Below are 21018 nucleotides of genomic sequence, written 5' to 3'. Positions count from 1 at the left end.
TGAGAATCCCAAAAGGATTTAAGATACCTGAAACATATAAATCAAATTCTCGGGAATTTTATGCAATAAAGTTACAGAGATCACTATATGGATTGAAACAATCAAGACGAATGTGGTACAATTGCCTGAGTGGATATTTGTTGAAAGAAGGATTTTAAAATAATTCAATATGTCCACATGTTTTTATAAAGAAATCACAGTCATGATTTGCTATTATAATTGTATATGTTGATGATTTAAATATAATTAGAACTCCTTAAGAGCTTTCAAAAGCAATAGAATTGAGCAAAATAATCCAATATGTTCATGTGTTTTTTTGCCTTGACTTATAAATTGAGCATTTAGTAGTTGAGATATTTGTTCATCAGTCAACTTAAATAGGACAAATTTTGAAAAAGTTTTATATCGACAAAGCACATCCATTAAACATTCCAATGGAAGTCCGTTCACTAGAGTGTGAGAAAAGGTATATTTCGACCTTGAGATGATAATGAAAAACTACTTGGTCCTGAAGTACCATATTTTAGTGTAATTGATGCATTTATGTATTTTGTTAATAATAAAAGACCAGATATTACATTTTCAATAAATTTATTAGTTAGATATAGTTCTCCAACAAAAAAACATTGGAATGAAATTAAGCATATACTCCGTTATCTCTAAGAAACAACAATATAGGTTTTTTTTTTTAATCAAATAATTCAAATTTGATATAGTTGGTTATACAGATTCTGGATATTTATCTGATTCACACAAATCTAGATTTCAAACAGGTTATCTATTCACATATGGAGAAACTACTATATCATGGCGATCAATGAAACAAACCATAACAGCCAATTCCTCAAATCATGTTGAAATTCTTAGCAATTCATGAGGCTAGTCGAGAACGTGTATGGTTAAGATCAATGAGTCAACAAATTCGTGAAACATGTGGCTTGTCTTCTAGTAAAAGTATTCCAACGAACATAAACCAATTCCAAGAAGACTAAGGAGTGTCAGTATATGTGTCTTGGGATTGAATCAGGTGCATCTTAGAAAAAAGCGGTTATGCTCAACCATGAGCCTCGCAACATCTACACCACTACAGAATCAGTTGTAGTTCGTTTATAATCATTGCTTATCATAAACGAATCAAATTTCTTGTACCACTGCCTTGGTGCATGTCAAAGCCCATAAAGACTTCAACTTGCAAACAAGTTTGTCTTTCCATTTTTCTTCAAATCCTTTAGGTTGCTTTATGTAGATCTCTTCATGCAAGTCACCATGTAAAAAAGAGGTTTTTACATCAAGTTGCTCTATCTCAAGATCAAGACTTGTTGCTAATCCCAACACTATTATGATAGATGTCATTTTGACCACTGGATAGAAGATCTCATCAAAGTCAATGCCCTTTTTTCTAGTTGCATCTCTTAACCACTAATCTGGCTTTGTACCTCACTATCTTCTCACCATCCTTCTTGTACTTAAAAATCCATATGTTTTTCAATACTTTCTTACCCTTTGGAGGCTTCACTAGCTCATAGATTCCATTCTTTTCTAGAAAATTTATATCCTTTTTCATTGCATTGAGCCACTAGTCTTTTTCATCATGAGATAAAACCTCTTAATAGTTCTCTGATTCTCCATCTTTATTAACTAGAATGAACTCTGAGCTTGGATACCTTGTTGAAGGTTTACGCACTTTGGTGGACTTTCGAGCTTGAGTATCCTCCACTTGAAGAATAGATTGCTCCTTCTGCTCATGAACTTCTCCATGAATCACTTCCTCATACGCATCTTCCTCATGAAATTCTTTATTAGATGAAGACTCATCAAGATCATCATCAACAACATGTTCTGGTACATTACCATCAGATTGTATCTCACCAACATCATCATGTACATCATCAACATTTTCATTTGTCGGCTTAATACCAGGAGTAGAAGTAGAATCATTAGTAGTATCAAAACACAACTTTGAAGTGGAAGTGTACCTTGTACAAAGAAGACCTGCATCTTTCTCGTGCTCAAGAATACTACATTTCTGCTTCTCAATATCCTTTTCTTTTCATGATCATAGAGCCTATAACCATACTCTTCATCTCCATACCCAATAAAAACACATGGATTGGTCTTGTGTCTTCAAGTCAAGCTTTGATCTATGTTCCTTGCATAGAGCCAAAGCCTCTGAGATGCAAATGACACATTAGACTGCTTCACCCCAAAATGTCTTAGGAAGATCAGGCACAATAATACTTTCTAAAAATCTTGAACACCTTGATACCAATTGACTCCAATTTTCCTTGCCTTCTAGTGAACTTCATCTACTTTGATACCAATTGTTAATCCTCTGTCCACTCTAGGCATAAACCCTCATGACTTTGCTTTTGGTTTCACTCCAAAAGGCCTTATACCAATGAAGATAATTGTCCTCACTTATATAACCATGATCACTTCCTTGCCTAACCAATGTGGGATTTTGTTCGCATTCCTAAAAATCCTCCCCTTGCACAAAGTACCATATTAAGCCTTCTCTCGAACAAATTCGTTTCACTCCCAACCATGAAAGCTTGCTCTAAATCCCAAAGCACCTCCTATTCATATTGGTTCATTTGCTCTTCATCTCGAGACACGACAGTTCATCCCGAGGCACATCTTGTTCATCTCAGGTAACTCCAAATAGAACACACGAGCACGAGCACAGATCAAACTTGCTCTCATCAACCCCGATAGAGCACGAACAAGGTTCACTAAATTTCTTTGTTCATTATCCGAGGATTTCACCAACACAACTAAGTTTAGATCAAGGTTCAGTTACTAATTGATAGAGACAACGACCATTTTCCAGCTGTCTCCACAATGGTATGATATTGTCTACATTTAACATAAACTTTCATGACTTTGCTTTTGGTTTAACTCTAAAAGGCCTCATTCTTTAGCAATGATCACTTATAAGTCACATCAAATCTTTTCCTTTTTCTTCCTCGTTTCTCCTTTTCTTTTTCTTTAGCCTTTAATTGGGTTTTCTTTAATTAGTTAGGAGTACTTTTAATTTTTAAAAGAACCGAATTTTGGAAGAGATTTGTGTTCTTAAAATTTAAATATAGGAATACTTGTATTCTGTTATATGAAACTCATTTTGTAATTCTTTTTTAAAATTCTCTTTGTGTTCACATTATTGGGCTAATTTCATTTGAGTATTGGCTTAAGTTTTAGGTTTAAATTCTGTTTTATTTTTTGTAATTTCTATTTTCAATTACATTCGTCTTTGTATTTCAAAATGTACAATTTGATATCTATATTTTTAAAATATTGAATTTGGTCTTTAATGACTATTTTCGTTCCTATTTACAAAATTTTAATAAAATTTGAATTACAATAAGAACCATTTAGTACAATTGTGATGGCTACATTAAAAAAATAAATAAATAAAATAATGGGTTTAAAAAATAAATGAAGGAAGTGCCATGTTAAAAATATAATCAAAAGAAGTGAGATAAAAACAAAAAAATTGAATAGACCAAAATTATCTCTTTAGGAAGTACAAAATGACTAATAAACAAATGTTTCGAAAGTACAAATATAAAAATAAACAAAAGTGGAAAATATACAAACCAAAATTGATATATTAATAATATAAAAAATAGAAGCCAAAATAAGTATAATTTAACCGTCATAGTGATAATTCTATCAATCTCGAAGTCAAGGTTTCGATTTTTCCACTCCACATATAATAAAAAAAAAATAAAAAGTACATTGACCAAAATAATATTGAAGCCAAAGTTGTTTCGGAACATAGCTTTGTTGGGGGTGAACAACTTTCCTCATAGGGGTAGACATACATCTTTTTTGCGAGGTAAATGACTGATTCTTAGTCAACTTGGTTAGCTTCCTCTGCTTCCGATGGTGGGCCAACCACCGATGCGGACAAAGGCTAGGTAATGTCTCTCCAACTAGTTCTACTTTGGTCACAGGATATACCATCTTTAAATGAGTTTAAACACATAGGGGTGGAGAGATTATATATATTTTAACTAATTGAACGATGTTCAGTTTGACATCACTTTATCTCAACAGTAATTGATATGATAGGCCGAAGATTTAATCATCTCCGCACTTATTCTACTAAAAAAAGAAAAAAAAAAAAGAAGAAAGAATTCACATAATAGTCTATTTCAATATATGTTCAAATGATTGTATTAACCTTAGCTGAAAATTTTCATTGTCCTATAACTGCCTGTAGTTAAGTTCCTCTGTCAAGTTTCAGAAATAAATTGCCTTAGGTTAACATTAAAAAAAATGAAGAAAAATTTAGAGAAAAACCACAACACTAGCTCAAATGAAGAGTATTAAGCTCCATTTGATAAGCGTTTAATTTTTTATTTTTAAATTTAAACTTTTAAATATTAATTTCACCTATCAAGTTTTTATTAATATTTTAAAATATCAAGTTAAAATTTAAAAACTAAAAGATTTTTTTTTTTAAAAAAAAAAACTTGTTTCTGTTATTAGAATCTAAGAAAAAGAACATATTAAAAAAAATATGAGAACTATAGTATAGAATTTAGGGGAAAAAGCAAACATAAATTTTAAAAACAAAATCGTTACCAAATGAAGTTTAAATTTATGGTGATATGTGATATATTTTTACATTTCTATGAATTCGACATTAATATAAGAGGTAAATTAACATTTCATTATAGTGTAAAAAAATATAATGGAAATATTTTTCCAACATCAACATTTTATACCATGAATGAAATGTATAAAATATTCAAAAAAAAAAAAAAAAAAAACTAGGTTTCAATCTACCTTTTTATTGTTAATTTTGGCCTCGTTTGGTGATTTTTTTATTTTTTATTTTTATTTTAAAAATTAAGTCTATTTTATCCACATTTCTTGTAATAATTTGTACATTTCTTAAGTACAATGATTGAATTCTTAGCCAAATTTCGAAAACAAAGACATCTTTTGAAAGCTACTTTTTTTTTAGTTTTCAAAATTCGACTTAGTTTTTCAAACAATTGGTGAAAAGTAGATAACAAATGAAGAAATTTAGAAATGAAAATAATATTCATAGACTTAATTTTTTTTTTTTTTTAAAAAAAAACAAAATGATTAAAAAATAGCCTTATTTATTTATTTATTTTTATTGCACAAATAGCAACCCAGTCCAAACCTTTCATCTTTTATATACATACAACTAAAATATTATTATCAAATCAGAAAATGAAAAAAATAGAAGAAAAAACAAACCAACACATTTAAGAAAATGTTTTTGTCCAAAAGAAAGAAAATGGTTAATGCGAACCTGTATTCTTATATTTCAAACATTATTTACCTAATTACCTTACAACCGTTTGTTGCTTACCGTCGTCATTCAATTTTAAAAAAAATGGGTTAACTTCTGATTATATAATTTATATATTATAAAAACACCTCAATTTTCATTAAATATTAATTTGAGATAATGAGGAAAAATATTTTTAGAATGTCATCCAAATTTAAAACACATAACAAAAAGGACTCTCAGTTGGTTTTTGAAATTTGTCTAAGACTTAAAAAATGATCCTTATAAATTACTCAAAAAAGAGTCCTTATAAATTGAAAGTTTGCACAAAAGGTACAACACACGTGGACATTCAGGACCAAGTACAAATGACTCAAAATTAAAATTAAACTATATTGATGGAACAATCATTTTCTTTTTCTACTAATACAACCTCAAATGAAGGAGAAATTGGTCCAGAAAATTAATAGCTTGATAATTAAAGTTTTAGGTCAATCATTTTTTACTTCATAAAAAGAGAGAGATAATACTTTTAATTATCACTAATCACATGTACACACACATAATAACTATTTAAGTATAATGATATAATGCCCCCTATGAATAATAGATTTATTTTTTACAACTTAGTCTCATGTTTATGTTTAATTTATATGTCAGATACCTAATAAAGTGTAATAAAAAAATAAGACTTAGATTCATATCTTTGATAATTATTTGGACTTGGATTGGTAATCAATAAGTTAATTATTTTATCTTTTATTTTTGTTTTTAAAAATTAATTCTATGGATATTATTTCTATCTTCAAATTTATTTATTTGTTATTTACTTTTCATCAATAGTTTAAAAAAACCACGTCAAATTTTGAGAACTAAAAAGAAGTCACTTTCAAAAAATTATTTTTGTTTTTAGAATTTAGCTAAGAATTCAACCATTGTATTTAAAAATGATGCAAATCATTGTAAGAAATATAAACGAAATAGGTTTAATTTCCTAGAACTAAAAACAAAAAATGAAATGGTTACCAAATGGGGCATTTGTTTTTTGTTTTTGGTTTTTGAAAATTTAATCAATTTCCTATCAATTTCTTACAATGATTTGCATATTTTTTAAGTACAATGATTGAATTCTTAGCGAAATTCCAAAAACCAAAAAAAAAAAAAAAAAATTAAAACTACTTTTTTTAATTTTCAAATTTTGGTTTGATTTTTCAAACAATTGGTGAAAAATATAATAAAAGAACAAATTTTGAGGTGGAAGCAGTGTTTATAAGTTTACTTTTAAAAAACCAAAAACAAAAAATGAAGACCCCATTTGGTAACCATTTCATTTTGGTTTTTGTTTTTGAAAATTAAGCTCATTGTCTCTTCATTTCTTATAATGATTTGTATATTTATTAAGTACAATGATTTTCAAAATTCGGCTTATTTTTTTAAATAATTACTAAAACGTAGATAACAAAAAAAGAAATTTGAAAGTGAAAGTAATGTTTATGAACTTAATTTTCAAAAACCAAAAATAAAAAAAATGAAATACTATCAAACGGAGCCCAAATTTTTTGTTTTGAGTTTTGAAAATTAATATTATTTACAATTACAAGTTTCTATGTTTTCTTAATTATTTTTTATTGATATTTTAAAAAAATTCAGCTAAATTTTAAAAACTCTAAATATTAATTTTAAAGAAAAAAATATGTTTTTTTTTTAGATTTTTTTTTTTAAAAGAATTTGATTAAAATGTTAAGGTATTTATTTAAAAAACTGAAAAATGCAATATAAAATTTAGGAAAAAAACAAACAAAATTAAAATCGTTATTATTTATTAAATCAGCATCGAATCCGCTTTCAAACAATTGACGACAGATGGAAGGGAGAAAGGGCAAATCCGTAATATTGTGGAAGGGTGATGGATAGTATGGTAATTTCGGTAGTTCAAGTGCCTACATAAAGCCCTCCCGTGAACCGAGCTCTGGCACGCAAAACGCTAAGCCAAATTCTGTTGTGAAAAATTTGACCGATTAGTTCTTTAATCCAAAAGAAAACAATGAAACCCCAACGGCCTCTTATCCTCTCTCTCCTATTCGCAGCCACTCTCTTTCTCCTCTGCCCGGTTCCCGCCGCCGCCGCCGACGATGCCGGAATCTCCGCCAACGCCACCGCCAATTGTACCGAGTTCATCCGCAGTAGCTGCGGCATTACTCTCTATCCCGACGTCTGCTACACTTCGCTCTCTCGCTACGCCAACGACATTCAGCAGGACCCGGCCTCGCTCACTCGTATCGCCATTACCATCAGCCTCGCCAACTCCCGCAGAATGGCCGCTTATGTGTCCAATTTATCTCACGTCGGCGACTTTGGCGCCGACCACAGAGCCGCGTCCGCGCTTCACGACTGCTTCACGAACTTCGACGACGCCGTGGATGAGATTCGTGGCTCGCTCAAGCAGATGCGGCAGATCAACGACGTAGACGCGCCGTCGTTCAAGTTCCAGATGAGCAACGTGCAGACGTGGATGAGCGCAGCGCTAACGGATCAAGAAACGTGTACGGATGGATTCGAGGATGTGGCGGATGGACCGATGAAGGAGGATGTGTGCGCAAAGGCGGAGAAGGTGAAGAAGCACACCAGTAATGCTCTAGCGCTGGTGAACAGCTTCGTGGAGAAAAGGATTCCATGATTAATCAATCGGTAGGCTTTCTGAATCATATATTCTGAATATATAGTTGGATTATTGGATGAGAAATTGAACAATCTCTGGAAATTATATGAATAGTTTGCTTCTGTATTTAATTAACAGTGTGAGAGAGAGAGAGATGTAAATTTGTTACTGGAGTGAGAAACTGAAAATTTCTTTTGCTTTGGTTTTGATAATTTGTGTGCTGCTGTGTACTGCTCTGCTCAACTCTGCTCTGCTGCTGGTTCCTTCTTTCATAGTTTCAGAATGAAAGAAAGAGAAGGAAGCAATTCGCATTTTGTGTTAATTATTAGTTATATAGTGTTCCAATGCCTTTCTTGCTTTGAATTCAATGCTTCTTCTTCTTCTTCTTCTTCTTATTCTTTCGCTGCAGTTGTTCACTGTTCATAATCTTCTCAGTTTTCGTTCTCTCATACATTCAATCTAGATCTTCTATTAATTCTAACTAATAGTCCAATTCTGTTGCATAATTTAATTTCTCTACCAAATTAATTCGAAATTCTAAACAGCTTTATTCAGAGAAGCATATTATTTTTTCGCGCTTTTCTGCTTTTGCTTTTTGAGTGGTTGGTTGGTTCAGTTCGCACAAGATAAATTAATTAACGAGCAGTATCTTTTTGTGGGAACCTTAACCACGGAACAAGAAAAAAAAAAACAAAAAAAAAATATTTTCAAAGAATAAGAGAGAAAAATTGTGGTTAAACAATTTTAGTTACATCAAAACAAAGTTAATTGACAAATGCTATCAACGTGCCGGATTGCCAACTTGATAACTCAAATGATTTAAAAAAAATGGGTTAGTTAAATATAGCAACTAAGCCTACTAAAAATATCACCTATTCCAATTATCCTAAAAACAAATTGAATTGAGGATGGGCTTCAACCCCACGAGCTTTGTGTTAATTTTGTCCTAACGATAATAGTATATGTCACAAAATTCATAACTTTAAATAATTGCGATAAAAAATAATTTAGTTACATTTGAGATTCAGACTCACTTTTTCATTAGATTTGGTAAACATGGCTTAAATGAAGATTGTATGACAAATTTAGTTCTCAAACCTTAATTTATTCATAATTTTGAAAGTTGTAGTGCAAAATCAACATAAGCTAAATAATTACCATCAAGATTAAAAATGTGGACTTTAGCAGAAATATCGATGAAAATATAGATAAATTGTCGACAGGATATATTTTTTTTTTATATATTGTATCAATTTTTTATAACATAATGAAAATGTCATTTCACTCCTTAACAGCTATGTTAAACCCATTGATGTAAATTTAATAACCAATTACCACTTAGTTAAAATAAATTTTTTCTTTAAATCATTTTAAAATTCTCACTCCTTGCATCCTACCGTTCTATATATATGTGCGCTGAAAATATTATATTGATTCTTATATTTTAAATTTTATTTCATTTTCGTTTATATACTTTCAATTGTCTAACTTTAATTTATGTACTTTCAATAAAACTTAAAATTGTCCATACTTGTTGAGTTTTTTCCCCCAAAAAAAAAAGTTAGAGCTGATGAACATTGCCTTTGTAAATGGTAAAGATATATCTAACCTTCTAAAATATTCATTCATCTGTGTACAAATTCATTACCAACTTGATTTTCACACAAAATATATCATAATGAGAAAAATATTTCCTATCAAAATTACCTTTTAGATACATCAAATCAAATAATTTTTTAAAAAAGGAAAAATTATATATTTGAAAATTAAAGTAAAAAGAATAAAGAGTTTTTTTTTTTTTTTCTTTTTGAAAGAAAAGAATAAAGAGAATTCATAAAAAACACAAGAAGGGCAATCTAATGAAATTAAATCTTACAAGCACTAGCCTCTTGCCATAGTGTGATATTTGAGGCCCCACATAAGGGATTTCAATTTTTCATCATAAAAAATCATATCAAAACTTTCCTCCAAAACCCTAAACATAAATATATTTTTCCTCTTTTAATTTTGTTTTCATGATTATTTCTTTTCACTACATTATGCCTTTTCCCACTCCCTTCAATTATAATGTTTCCTTTTACCTCTTCCCTTAATCCTTTAGAATCATAGCAATGGCTCTAAATATAGTTGCTTTAACTTTTATTATAATTATTATTTCCTATTTTCATGATTTTGTTGATTAGTCAAGATTATCATTTAAGATAATCATATCATACCACTTTATATCAAACATATCCATATTTTATTATGCTAATGTCATATCATATGGTTACGAAAAGTACCCTTAAATCTGGACTTGAAAAATAATTGAAGGTATATTCATAAATCATACCTTATAATTCTTAAAATCATTGAGTGAATTTCGGTTTTACGTAAATTAGTATTTATATTATCTTTCGTACTTTGTCCTACCAAAATTTTGTCATTTTCAACTAATGGTTATGTGAACATTTATATGACCAACAATATGCACAATTTTTACTGTGTAACCTAGGTAACATGGTATGGTCAAGACATTGTTTCCATTGGGGAATGAATCAAGCACTCTAGTTAATTGGGCATATGTGGCTAATTCGTGACACAAATTTTAAAATGGTGTCTAGGATAAGGAGTGGAGTTGTGAACTCCATTAAGTTATGAAATTTGGGGAATTGTGAACTTATGAGACCCATAATATAAGGAGTTTATAAGGTATAAAATTAATTTTTTTTGTAGTGGGACCCACAAACTCCTTAAACCAAACAAGAAGTGATGTTCATAACTCGACTCTCCTCAATTCTCTCTCCCAACTCCTTGAGACAAACATTCCTTAAAAGATAAGATAATGGCTAATGAGTTGCCAGCCACATCTATTATAAAGTATATGTCAATTTGAACATAGTTCAATAGATAATAAAATATCAATTATTACTATCTCTAAAGGTGGATAATTTGATTCTTGTTGACTTAAAAGGAAAACAAACTATTGCAAAACATATAAACAGTCTTGTTCATTTCTATTTTTTCTTAAAGGATGTCAAGACTCATACTCATTTAATTCATAGAGTACTTTAATTAAAACTTATCATTGTTTCTAATTTTTTTAAAAATATTATTTTAATCCATGATAGTGTATATTAAACAATCCCGAGTTGTTATTTATTATTATTATTATTATTTTGACGATATGAGGTAAGGGAATTACACCTCTAAATTTGCATTTGAAAGCACAAGCTATGTGCCAGTTGGAAAACAGGTACAAGGGTTGACAGGTGTCAAAGAGTTTGTCCTTTTCTTTTTATATTTTGTGGTTTTTTATTTTAAAATGTTGGAGGAGTTTATATATATATATATATATATTGTGATTATGAGTGACTAAATAATTTCCTTAGCTTAACGCGGGTTCGTTTTGCTATTTAATGTGATAAATTTCTTATTTTATAGTTAGCGGGCATCTAAGAGGTAGAATTGAGCGTGAGGGAGTAAATAGAGTTAAAATGAATCAATTTAGAGCCCTAACGAAGAAATCAACTCAAAAGAAAAAAGAATAGCACAAAAGGACAAAAATGCCTTCGAGGGAGTGCAACACAATGCCTGTGCAAATTACAAAAGCAGAGCAGTGGCAGTAGTGCCGCAACACTGCAATGAATTGCAGCATGACGCCCTTTCCAAAGGGCTCGAATGTAAGGTAGCGTGCGACGCTACGAATTTTTCAAGTAGAGACGACCCACGAGTGTTGGCGCCTCAATGCTGCCCCAAGCGCCACGGTGTCTGACTGCTTTATATAAATATGATTTTATCGATTTTATGTAAAATCTATCTAGGTTCTTCGGTCCACAACTGATTTTTCTTCCACTTTCTCTCTTCCACTTTTATTTCTTCATTTTCCTCGTGTAATCTTTTGGAATGATGTTGAGTTTTGGCTTCCTCGTCATCATGAGAAGGTAGTGTAAGATAATTCTTGCCTTTCCATTAACCTTAATCCCATATATACATAAAAGGTATAAAAGATATTAATATAAAACAAGGAACAACCTAACTAATAATAGAAATTACAATTACACACACCTTATATTTACATAACAAAATGTATCAATTCTAACACTCCCCTGTCAAACCTAGAGGAACATGAATATTGAGACTGTCCTGGAAATCTTAAAAAAGAACCAAGAGAAGCCCTTTAGTAAAGGAGTCCACTATCTGGAATCGAGAAGGGATATGAAGAACCTAAACCTGGCCACACACAATCTTTTCACAAATAAAATGGATATCCATCTCAATATGCTTCGTGCATTTATGCTGAACAGAATTTCCGACAAGATAAATAGCACTAACATTATCATAATAGACCACTGTGCATTCTGAATAGGACAATAGAGTTCCAACAAAAGATTAAACAACCAACATGTCTCGACAACACATTAGCAACACCCTGATATTCAGTCTCTACATTTGAACGAGACAACGTAGGCTGATGCTTAGCAGACAAAGAGACCAAATTATCTCTAAGAAACACACAACATCCATGAGTAGACCATCTAGTATCTGGACATCCTTCCCAATCAACATCCGTTTATGACACTAAAGTGGATGGAGAAGACGGAGTTAGATGGAGACCATGGTCAAGTGTACCCTAAATATAGCGCACAATACGTTTGAGAGCATGCATGTGCACATCACAAGGATCATGCATGAACAGATATACCTATTGCACAACATAGGTAATGTCGGGTCGTGTAAATGTAAGGTACTATAATGCCCTTACAAGGTTTCAATATTGAGATAGATCCGCATATGATGGAATAGTATGAGCACTCAGCTTGGATTTAGTGTCAACAGAAGTGGGAGAAGACTTACAGGAATACATACCAACACACTCAATAATATCAAAGGCATACTTACGTTGTGACAAAAATAAACCACCAATATGATGAGTCATAACAATGCCCAAAAAATAATTCAGAGGACCCAAGTCTTTCATAACAAACTCAGAGCTAAAAAGAGAGATAATTGATTAGAGTAGCTTATTAGAGGAAACAGTCAGAATTATATCATCCATATATAATAGAACATAGGCCATACCATTATCACGGTAATAAACAAAGAGAGAAGGATCAGACTTGTTGTGTTGAAAACCACGAGAGGAAACAAATTTCTCAAAGCGTTTGTACTATGCTTTAACAAACACACATGATTAGGATGATCAAGATCTCGAAAACCCAAGGGTTGATGTATATAGACAGTTTTCTTAAGATCGCCAGGAAAGCATTCTTAACATCGAATTAGGGAATCGACCATGCTTTTGAAAGGGTCAAACTAAGAACCATACGAATAGTAGTAGCCTTGACAAACAGACTAAAAGTCTCTCCTTACTCCATGCCCACCTATTAAGATTTTTCGTTCCCTACAAGATAAGCTTTATGCCATTCAAACGAGCCATCAAAATTTTCTTTATGAGAAAAAATCTACATATACCGAATAATATTAACATTAAGAGGTCGAGGAACCAACTCCCACATCTTATTTTTAATAAGAGCATCGTATTCATCATCCATAGCCATTTTCCAATTAGAATCAGGAGAGCCATGTTGGGCTACACAGAAAAGGAGACTTAAACACATGTATGTGGAGACTAAAAGGAAATTTGGGTTTAAAGATTCCATGTTGGCTACGTGTAACAGGCTGATGAGGAGGGGATGAAGGAGGCACATGAGATTGGGTCGGGGATTAGGAAGAGGGACATAAAGGATTGGGACTGTCAGGGGATGAGGGCACTATAACAAAAAGGGGGTTGGTGAATGATGGGAGTTAAGGGATGTTTGGACTAGGTAGATTCATGACATGATAGACCACACAGGGAGAGGGGCCATCATCTAGAAACTCATATCGTGGGGAATATTAGCTAGACAACTTAGCAAACGGAAACTGAGTCTCATGAAAAATCTCATGTCTACTAATAATGATTTTGTGGGTGGTTAAATCATAACATTTGTAACCACGGTGATGAGATCGGTACCCCCAAAAACACACAAGGCATAGAGTGGCCTGAAATTTGTTTATGGTAGGAGCAGGAAAGAGAGTAAAACACAAACACCAAAAAACCCGGAGGTGAAAATAAGAAGCGTCTTTTCGAAAAAGGATTTGAAGAGGGGATTTGTATGCTAAGATTTTGTTAGGAAGAATATTGTGAAGATAAGTGGCCATCTGTGATGCATGATGCCAAAACACAGGAGGTAAAGAGGCATGAGCTAATAAGGTGTGAACAATATTGTTAACAATATGAATTGTTCGCTTAGCCTTGCCATTTTGAGGAGAGGTGTGAGGACACGAGAGACGAAAATACAACCCATGAACCTTGCAAAAATCCCAAAACATGCGATTATCAAACTCTTGTCCATTATCACACTAAAAAGTTTTAATGTCTCGTTCAAACTGAGTATGGATAAGAGCCCAAAATTCCAAAAAAATTGAGAAAGCTTTAAGTTTTTAAGACAACAAAAACGTCCACAAAAAATTAGTTGAATCATTTAGCTAAATCATATAATAACGATGACCAGAGGAACTCAACACAGGAGACATCCATAAATCACAATGAATAATATAAAAAAGCATAACAGTACACGAAATAGAAGACTCAAATTGTAATTTAATATATTTTCCAAGAGGACAAGAAGAGCAAACAGATGACGAGTGAGTATTAGGACACTAAATAAATTTATTTTTTTGAAGATAATAGAAAATAGGAGCACCGAGGTGACCCAAGCGCTCATGCCACAATGAAGATGTTAATGCTACAAAACTAGACAATGTAGGTGGTGGAGTGACTGTGGTGGGGATCAAATAAAGTGTCTTGTTACTCTCACATATCATTAGACAAATTTTCGTTTGAAATCCTTCACGAAAAATCCAAAAAGATCAAATTCAACAGTGACCGAGTTATTAGTAGTAAACTTATGAACAAACACTAAATTTTTAATAAGGTGAGGGGTACGAAGAACATATTTCAAGGCCAAAGGAAGGTGAGGGGAGGGAATATGTGTATGTTGAAGTTAATGTCCTAAATCGAGTGTATCTTGTAGTTTGTAAAGACAAATTATATATCTAATAAAATAAGAGGTATTTTATTAATGTTTAGAGTTTATTAATTCAATCCATAAATTAAGATCCAAGGTTATTTTATGAAACTTAAACATGTATATAGAGACATACAGGTGGATCATAAGTAATAACCTAAATGATCTGTAATAGATGGATAAGGTTGAGTACCTTATCCTGGTGACACTATGAATATAGTCTGCTTTGTAGATGTTACAATTGTTGTAAAATGCTACATATAATCTAAGATTGATCGTTCATGTGGAGACATACGAGTGGAGGTATTCTATACAAATACTTTGTATAAGACCGGATCGCGAAATGAATAGTCTCTCTATATAACACCATTACTAGAAGAGACTTACATTTCACTAGGATGACCTAGGTGACTTGACCTTAATCTTGAATGAGTTGTGAACTCTTGTCTTGGAGGACAATCCTTTGATTTGTATGGGTGAGAGTGACCTTGTTAGTCGACTCAACAAGGCTATCATTTTAAGGACTTGTCCAAATAAGGAGCTGGAAACACAACTACACAAGATGGAATTCACTCATTTTCCGACCTTAAGAAAAATAGATAAATTACCTTAATAGCTGATTCTGGGTCTTGAACATTGAGGCCTCAACCTCTCACTCGCTCGAGAGGTGTTAGTTTATAGTTGAAGTATAAACTGTTTGTTCATTAGAGGGATCAATGGTATTTAAGGAGTTAGACATAACTATAGGAGTAAAACGGTATTTTGACCCAACTAAAGTTATGAGCAATTTGTGAAGGATTGACTCACTGTTGATCAGTTATATCTTGAATACAGAAATAAATCTATAGTGCGAATAGTGCAACTATCGGTCTTTAGTAGAGTGATCGATAGTTAATAAATATTGATTAGTTTAATTAAAGAGTTCAATTAATTAATCTTATATCATTGGAGCTTCTAATCTATAGGTTCATAAGGTCCCTTGTTAGCTCACTAAGAATATATAAGAGGAATGATTTGAATTTTTCAAATTAATTGCATATTAATGAGATTAATATAATATGGTTAATTATAGATGTGATCTATAATTAAGAAAAAAATATTTGAATAAGATTCAAATATTAAAGAGATGTATACATATAAATATGTGATAATTATATGTTGATGATACGATGAGATCGAATGCAATAGAAATAAAGAGACAGGGAATGGGATGGTTTAGCATAATTTGTGGTGATTTAATATAATCGTTTAATTGTTTAATTATTAATTAATTTTTTAGAAGTAGAGATAAATAAGCATGTGGTGTTTATTTATTTATTTATTTATTATATATATTAAATTAGATTTAATATATATGGTTATTTAATTATTGGATTAATTGGGAATTATGAATTCTAGTATCCTACTACTTCTCTCAAAATCTTTCTTCTTTTCTCTATTACTTCTTCATCTTCTTCCAAGTTTTGGAGACCACACATTGAAATCTTAGAGAATAACAAGGTTTCATTTATGATGGTGTCCCTTGATCATTGAAGAGACGTTCCAGAGAAGATGCGAAGGGTCGTGAAAGATTTGGGAATCTACAAAGGTAAGGTTTAGCTTTCCCCTCTTTTCTATTCTCTTAAATGCATGCTAATCTTGATTGTTTATCCATTATGTTATTATTATTATACCATATTTTATTTATGTAAAATCGAAAACAAAGATACAAGACGATTACATGCTTCTGCTTAGGATTCAATCACTTCAGCGTATATCTATAACCATGATCCAGAATGGAATGACCACTACTAACAATTAGGATCATTACTCAAATTAAAATAAGATGTGAGAGTACTTGAGGAAGAAGTTATATAGGAGATGGCTCTGGTGTCCATGTACCAGTTCGCATATGAAGAAGTAAGGCTGAGAGTGTGCATTGCTTGCTTAATATCAGTGGGTGTAGGAGAAGCAGTACTAGTGTATGCCTATGGCAGATGAGATCCCAACACACCTGTGGGAGGGTGAGAGGGGCACAAATGTGTCATAGGGGGTTGTGTCCATTGTGAGGACGAGTATGAACATGGAAAGATGGCCCGTTGCTGCCACGACTTGGCCGGATAGGGTGGCATCCACTGAGATTGTTATTGATTCCCTGGGGGCTGACCATTCCTACCACGACTAGCTTGATTATTACGACTGCCACCAATACTACCTTTGCCACTATTCTGACCATCACCGCTATTCCAACCATTACCACGAGATCGTCCACCATCTTTACGATTCTGTCCACCTCTTTTTCCAGTATTCTGTCCATGAATAGAAGGATATATGGTAGTAAGAGATGGGATCTCCTCGCACTCTCAAGTAACCATGGCAACATGAGATGTAGCTCTAGTGGTTGATTTCTTTGCAAAACCGACCACTTTAAGAATGAGTATCGATTGAGCTTGATAAAACTGAGGTAGAGGAGAACTTTTTCGGATAAGGATAACAACCCCACTATAGGCCTCAATTAGGCTAGCAACCATTTGCAACATAAGCTAATCATTCATTACTAAAGCTTCAAAATTCTTAAGTTGATCAGATAAACTCTTGAGGCGCTGACAATAAGAAGAGGCATTCGAAAAATCCTCCATGTTGGTATGCGAAAACTCTTGTTTAAGAGTAACTGCTCGGAGTTTTTGTTATCTTGGAATATGTCACGCAACCTATTCCAAACCTCCATGGCCGTAGCATTAAGCTCCATAATAGTGTGCAACAAGTCATGTGAGATCGTTGCATAAATCCATTGAAGGACAGTAGCATCCAAAGTCAACAAAAGTTTATTCTCTTCGTTAGTTGGGGCACTTTTTCTTTGTCCATGATGGGGGAAATGATGTGGTGAAGTACTCTATAGGAACGCGCATGAATGTTAAACAACTATGCCCATGTTGTATATTGAACCTTCTCCATTTCCAGAATAATGGAAATATGGTTCTTGAAATCGACACTGCCAAAGTAGGGTGAAATCGATGCTTGGAGTCAGTTGTTGTGGCTATTTAGAGATAAGAACAAACACTTTAGAGCAGACAATATAATAAAGAAACAACAAAAGAGTAGAATACCCACAAACTAGTAAACCACATGCCCAAAAATAGACAAATCAGTTGAGACAGAGGCCTAGGAAGGATTAGATCTACACAATCGACAATAAAAACGTCGTCAGAGTAGAGCAACAAAGAGGATTGAATGTAGAGCAAGACCAGATCAGTGACTGCGATGCTTGGATGCGGGATCCAATAGACGCTCGGAGATAATCAGCGGTGGATCAACGATGGATATGAGACCAGAGACCAAATCTAAGATTGCCAATGGTGGATCGACGGAGCATGACTAGATCTAAGGTTGACGATGACTCAAACGTGAGATCAAATGCAAGCGGACACGATTATTCAAATCTAAGAAAGCAGAGGTGAGCGGCTCGGATGCAACTGTTAGCGTAGCGGCAGCTTGGACCCGAGACCAAGGGAGATTGGCAATGGCAAGCTAGCAACGTGAAGACCAATGAAATGTGATTGAGGATCCTTCCTAATGGTTGGAGAATACAAAGCGGCTGGGAAGGGAAAAAGATTAACCTAATCTGATACCATGTAAGATAATCCTTGCCTTTCCATTGACTTTAATCCTATATATATACAAAAGGTATAAAATGTTGGGGTTGATGCCCTAAATCTCGTGGATCCTGTAGTTTTTAATTATATTGTACAAACGATTTATTTATTTAATAAAATTTGAGTTATTTTATTCGACATTTAGTAGCATTAGTGATAATGGGTAGAAATGCACATTATTACAACGCAAAGATATAAAACAATGTAGGATTGCGACGGTAAAAATATGTAAAATCGTGTCCAAAAGCATTAAGTTGAAAACATTGCGATCGAATGTGTCAATTTCATTAAAGCAGCTAATTTACGTATTTCATGCAGGAAAATGCGTTGGCACAAGGCAGAATTGCAATCTAAGGAATTTAGTGTCCGAGCGCATTAGAAGATTGTGACCGCAAAGCTATGCGATCATTTGCGTTCGCAAAGATCTACTCAAGAAGGTGGTCGCATAGAGACGACGCATCAAGGTGAAAGCTTAATAAATCATGATGGGACAGAAAGTTGATGACGGTCGAATCCAAATTTAGTCGACAAGCCGTTAACGACAAACTGTAGCAAGTACACTCAACTTTTCGGTGACCATTAATTGGCACATCAGACAGAGAATTAATGACATCTCATCATTGCAATCATTAGAGAAAAAAAGCTTCTTGACCTTGATCTCTATAAATACCGAAGGCCACCATCGATAAAGAAGCTTAGCCATATAGAGAATTCGCCATATAGAAGATAGTTAGCCATTGTTCAAAGTTTTCTTATACATAGAAGGCGGAGGCGAGTGAAGAGAGAAAACGTCGAAAGATCGCTCCTGGTTAGCTCGAGAGAGTGCCGAAAAGCATTGAGAACGGAGAGAGGACCGACTCTTGTGGAAGCAAGAATATTCTTTTGGGTAGAGTAGAGAAAAATGCAGTGTAAAAGCCTTGGGAAGCAAGACATTTCTATCAAACTCACTATCCCTACTTTCCATTGTCATTCTGTATTCTGATTTCATTTATAAAATGGAATTTGCATCTCTACATCTATTCACTCTCTTTACATTATGCATGAGTAACTAAACTTCCGAATGGGTTGAGAAGCACTTAGCTAGCATAACCTGAGATCTTCACTTTATGCGATCATTTTGTATTATGTATGAGTCATTCGTTCTTTAGAGATGCTCAGGAGGGTGGTCTAAGGATAGAATCTAGGCTTGGGAAAGTCAATTTAGAATCTAGGCTCAGAAGAGTCAGATTAGAACCGCATAAGCAAGAGATAGAAACTTAGGAATAAGTTTTGTTTGTTATTAATGCATCGCATGCACCCTAGAAATAGGATATGATAGTATGCGGTCATCTTGTGTATGTGTGTATCATTCATCAACACATAGACAAGAATAGAGACTTAGGAATAAGTCCTATCGACATCATCGTATACATCGTATGCGTCCTAAAAATAGTAACTATGGCATTTTCATTGGAAGATGATTTGTTGTTGTGTGTGTATAGAATGATCGCATAGCTTGAATGCAATCTTAGGAAGTGCTAGCTAAATCCCTTCTCAACCCGTTCCCCGCATACTCATTGTAACTTTCGTTGTTATCAACTCTTTCCTCAATTCCGCTGCATAGGATTTATATTTTAAACAAACACACCAACCAACTTATTGTATTGATTGTTACCGCAAATAAAGCAGAATTTACCGTCACATACTGTCTCCATAGTCCCTGTGTTCGACCCTAGGCTTACCAATCAACCTAGTAGGATTTATACTTGAATTTTGCTAAGAAAACTTGCATGTACAACGTATACACCACCATTGAAATATACATCATTATGTCATCACATTCACAACGCATCAATTAGCCCACAAAACCAATAAACAAACATCCAGGTTATCTTCTGTAGCTTAAACATGCATGTATACATACAGGTGGATTGTGTTTAAGTGATAACCTGAATGGTCTGTAGTAGATGGATAAGGCTAGGTATCTTATCCTAGTGACACCACAAATACGACCCACTTTGTAGATGTTACAATTGTTATAAAGTTCTATAAATGATTTAATTTTGATCATTAAAGTAGAGATATGTGAACGATGGTGTTCTATATAAAAGGATTTGTATAAGAGTGGACCACGAAATAAATAGTCTAATTATATAACATTGTTAATAGTAGAGACTTACATTTTACCAGGACCTGAACCTGAGTGAGTTGTGATGCCTATGACCTTTGATTTGTATGGGTGAATCCAGTTGAGTGAGTTCGTGAAGTATCTACGAAAGCCTATGAAGACAATATAGGTCCTGAGAGGGGTTTTGATTTGTATGGGTGAGAGTGGCCAGTTCGCCAACTCAATATGCCTAGCATTTTAGTGATTCGTATGATTGGGGAGCTGGGTATACAACTACGAAAGACAAAATTCACTTC

The 21018-nt window shown here is 33.2% G+C and overlaps 1 protein-coding gene across 1 annotated transcript; it reads left to right on the top strand.

Moving 5' to 3' along the window:
* The first annotated feature begins 7133 nt into the window (after positions 1-7133).
* LOC120092524 (Plant invertase/pectin methylesterase inhibitor superfamily protein) lies at positions 7134-8294 on the top strand. The gene has a single exon (XM_039050633.2). The coding sequence runs from the start codon at positions 7317-7319 to the stop codon at positions 7947-7949; it is 633 nt and encodes a 210-aa protein (XP_038906561.1). The 5' UTR covers positions 7134-7316; the 3' UTR covers positions 7950-8294.
* Positions 8295-21018: the final 12724 nt, after the last annotated feature.

Source organism: Benincasa hispida, chromosome 12, assembly GCF_027475165.1.
Source record: "Benincasa hispida cultivar pf3 chromosome 12, pf3_genome.v1.1, whole genome shotgun sequence".
Lineage (NCBI taxonomy): Eukaryota > Viridiplantae > Streptophyta > Magnoliopsida > Cucurbitales > Cucurbitaceae > Benincasa > Benincasa hispida.
This window is presented reverse-complemented; position numbering and strand designations above follow the sequence as displayed.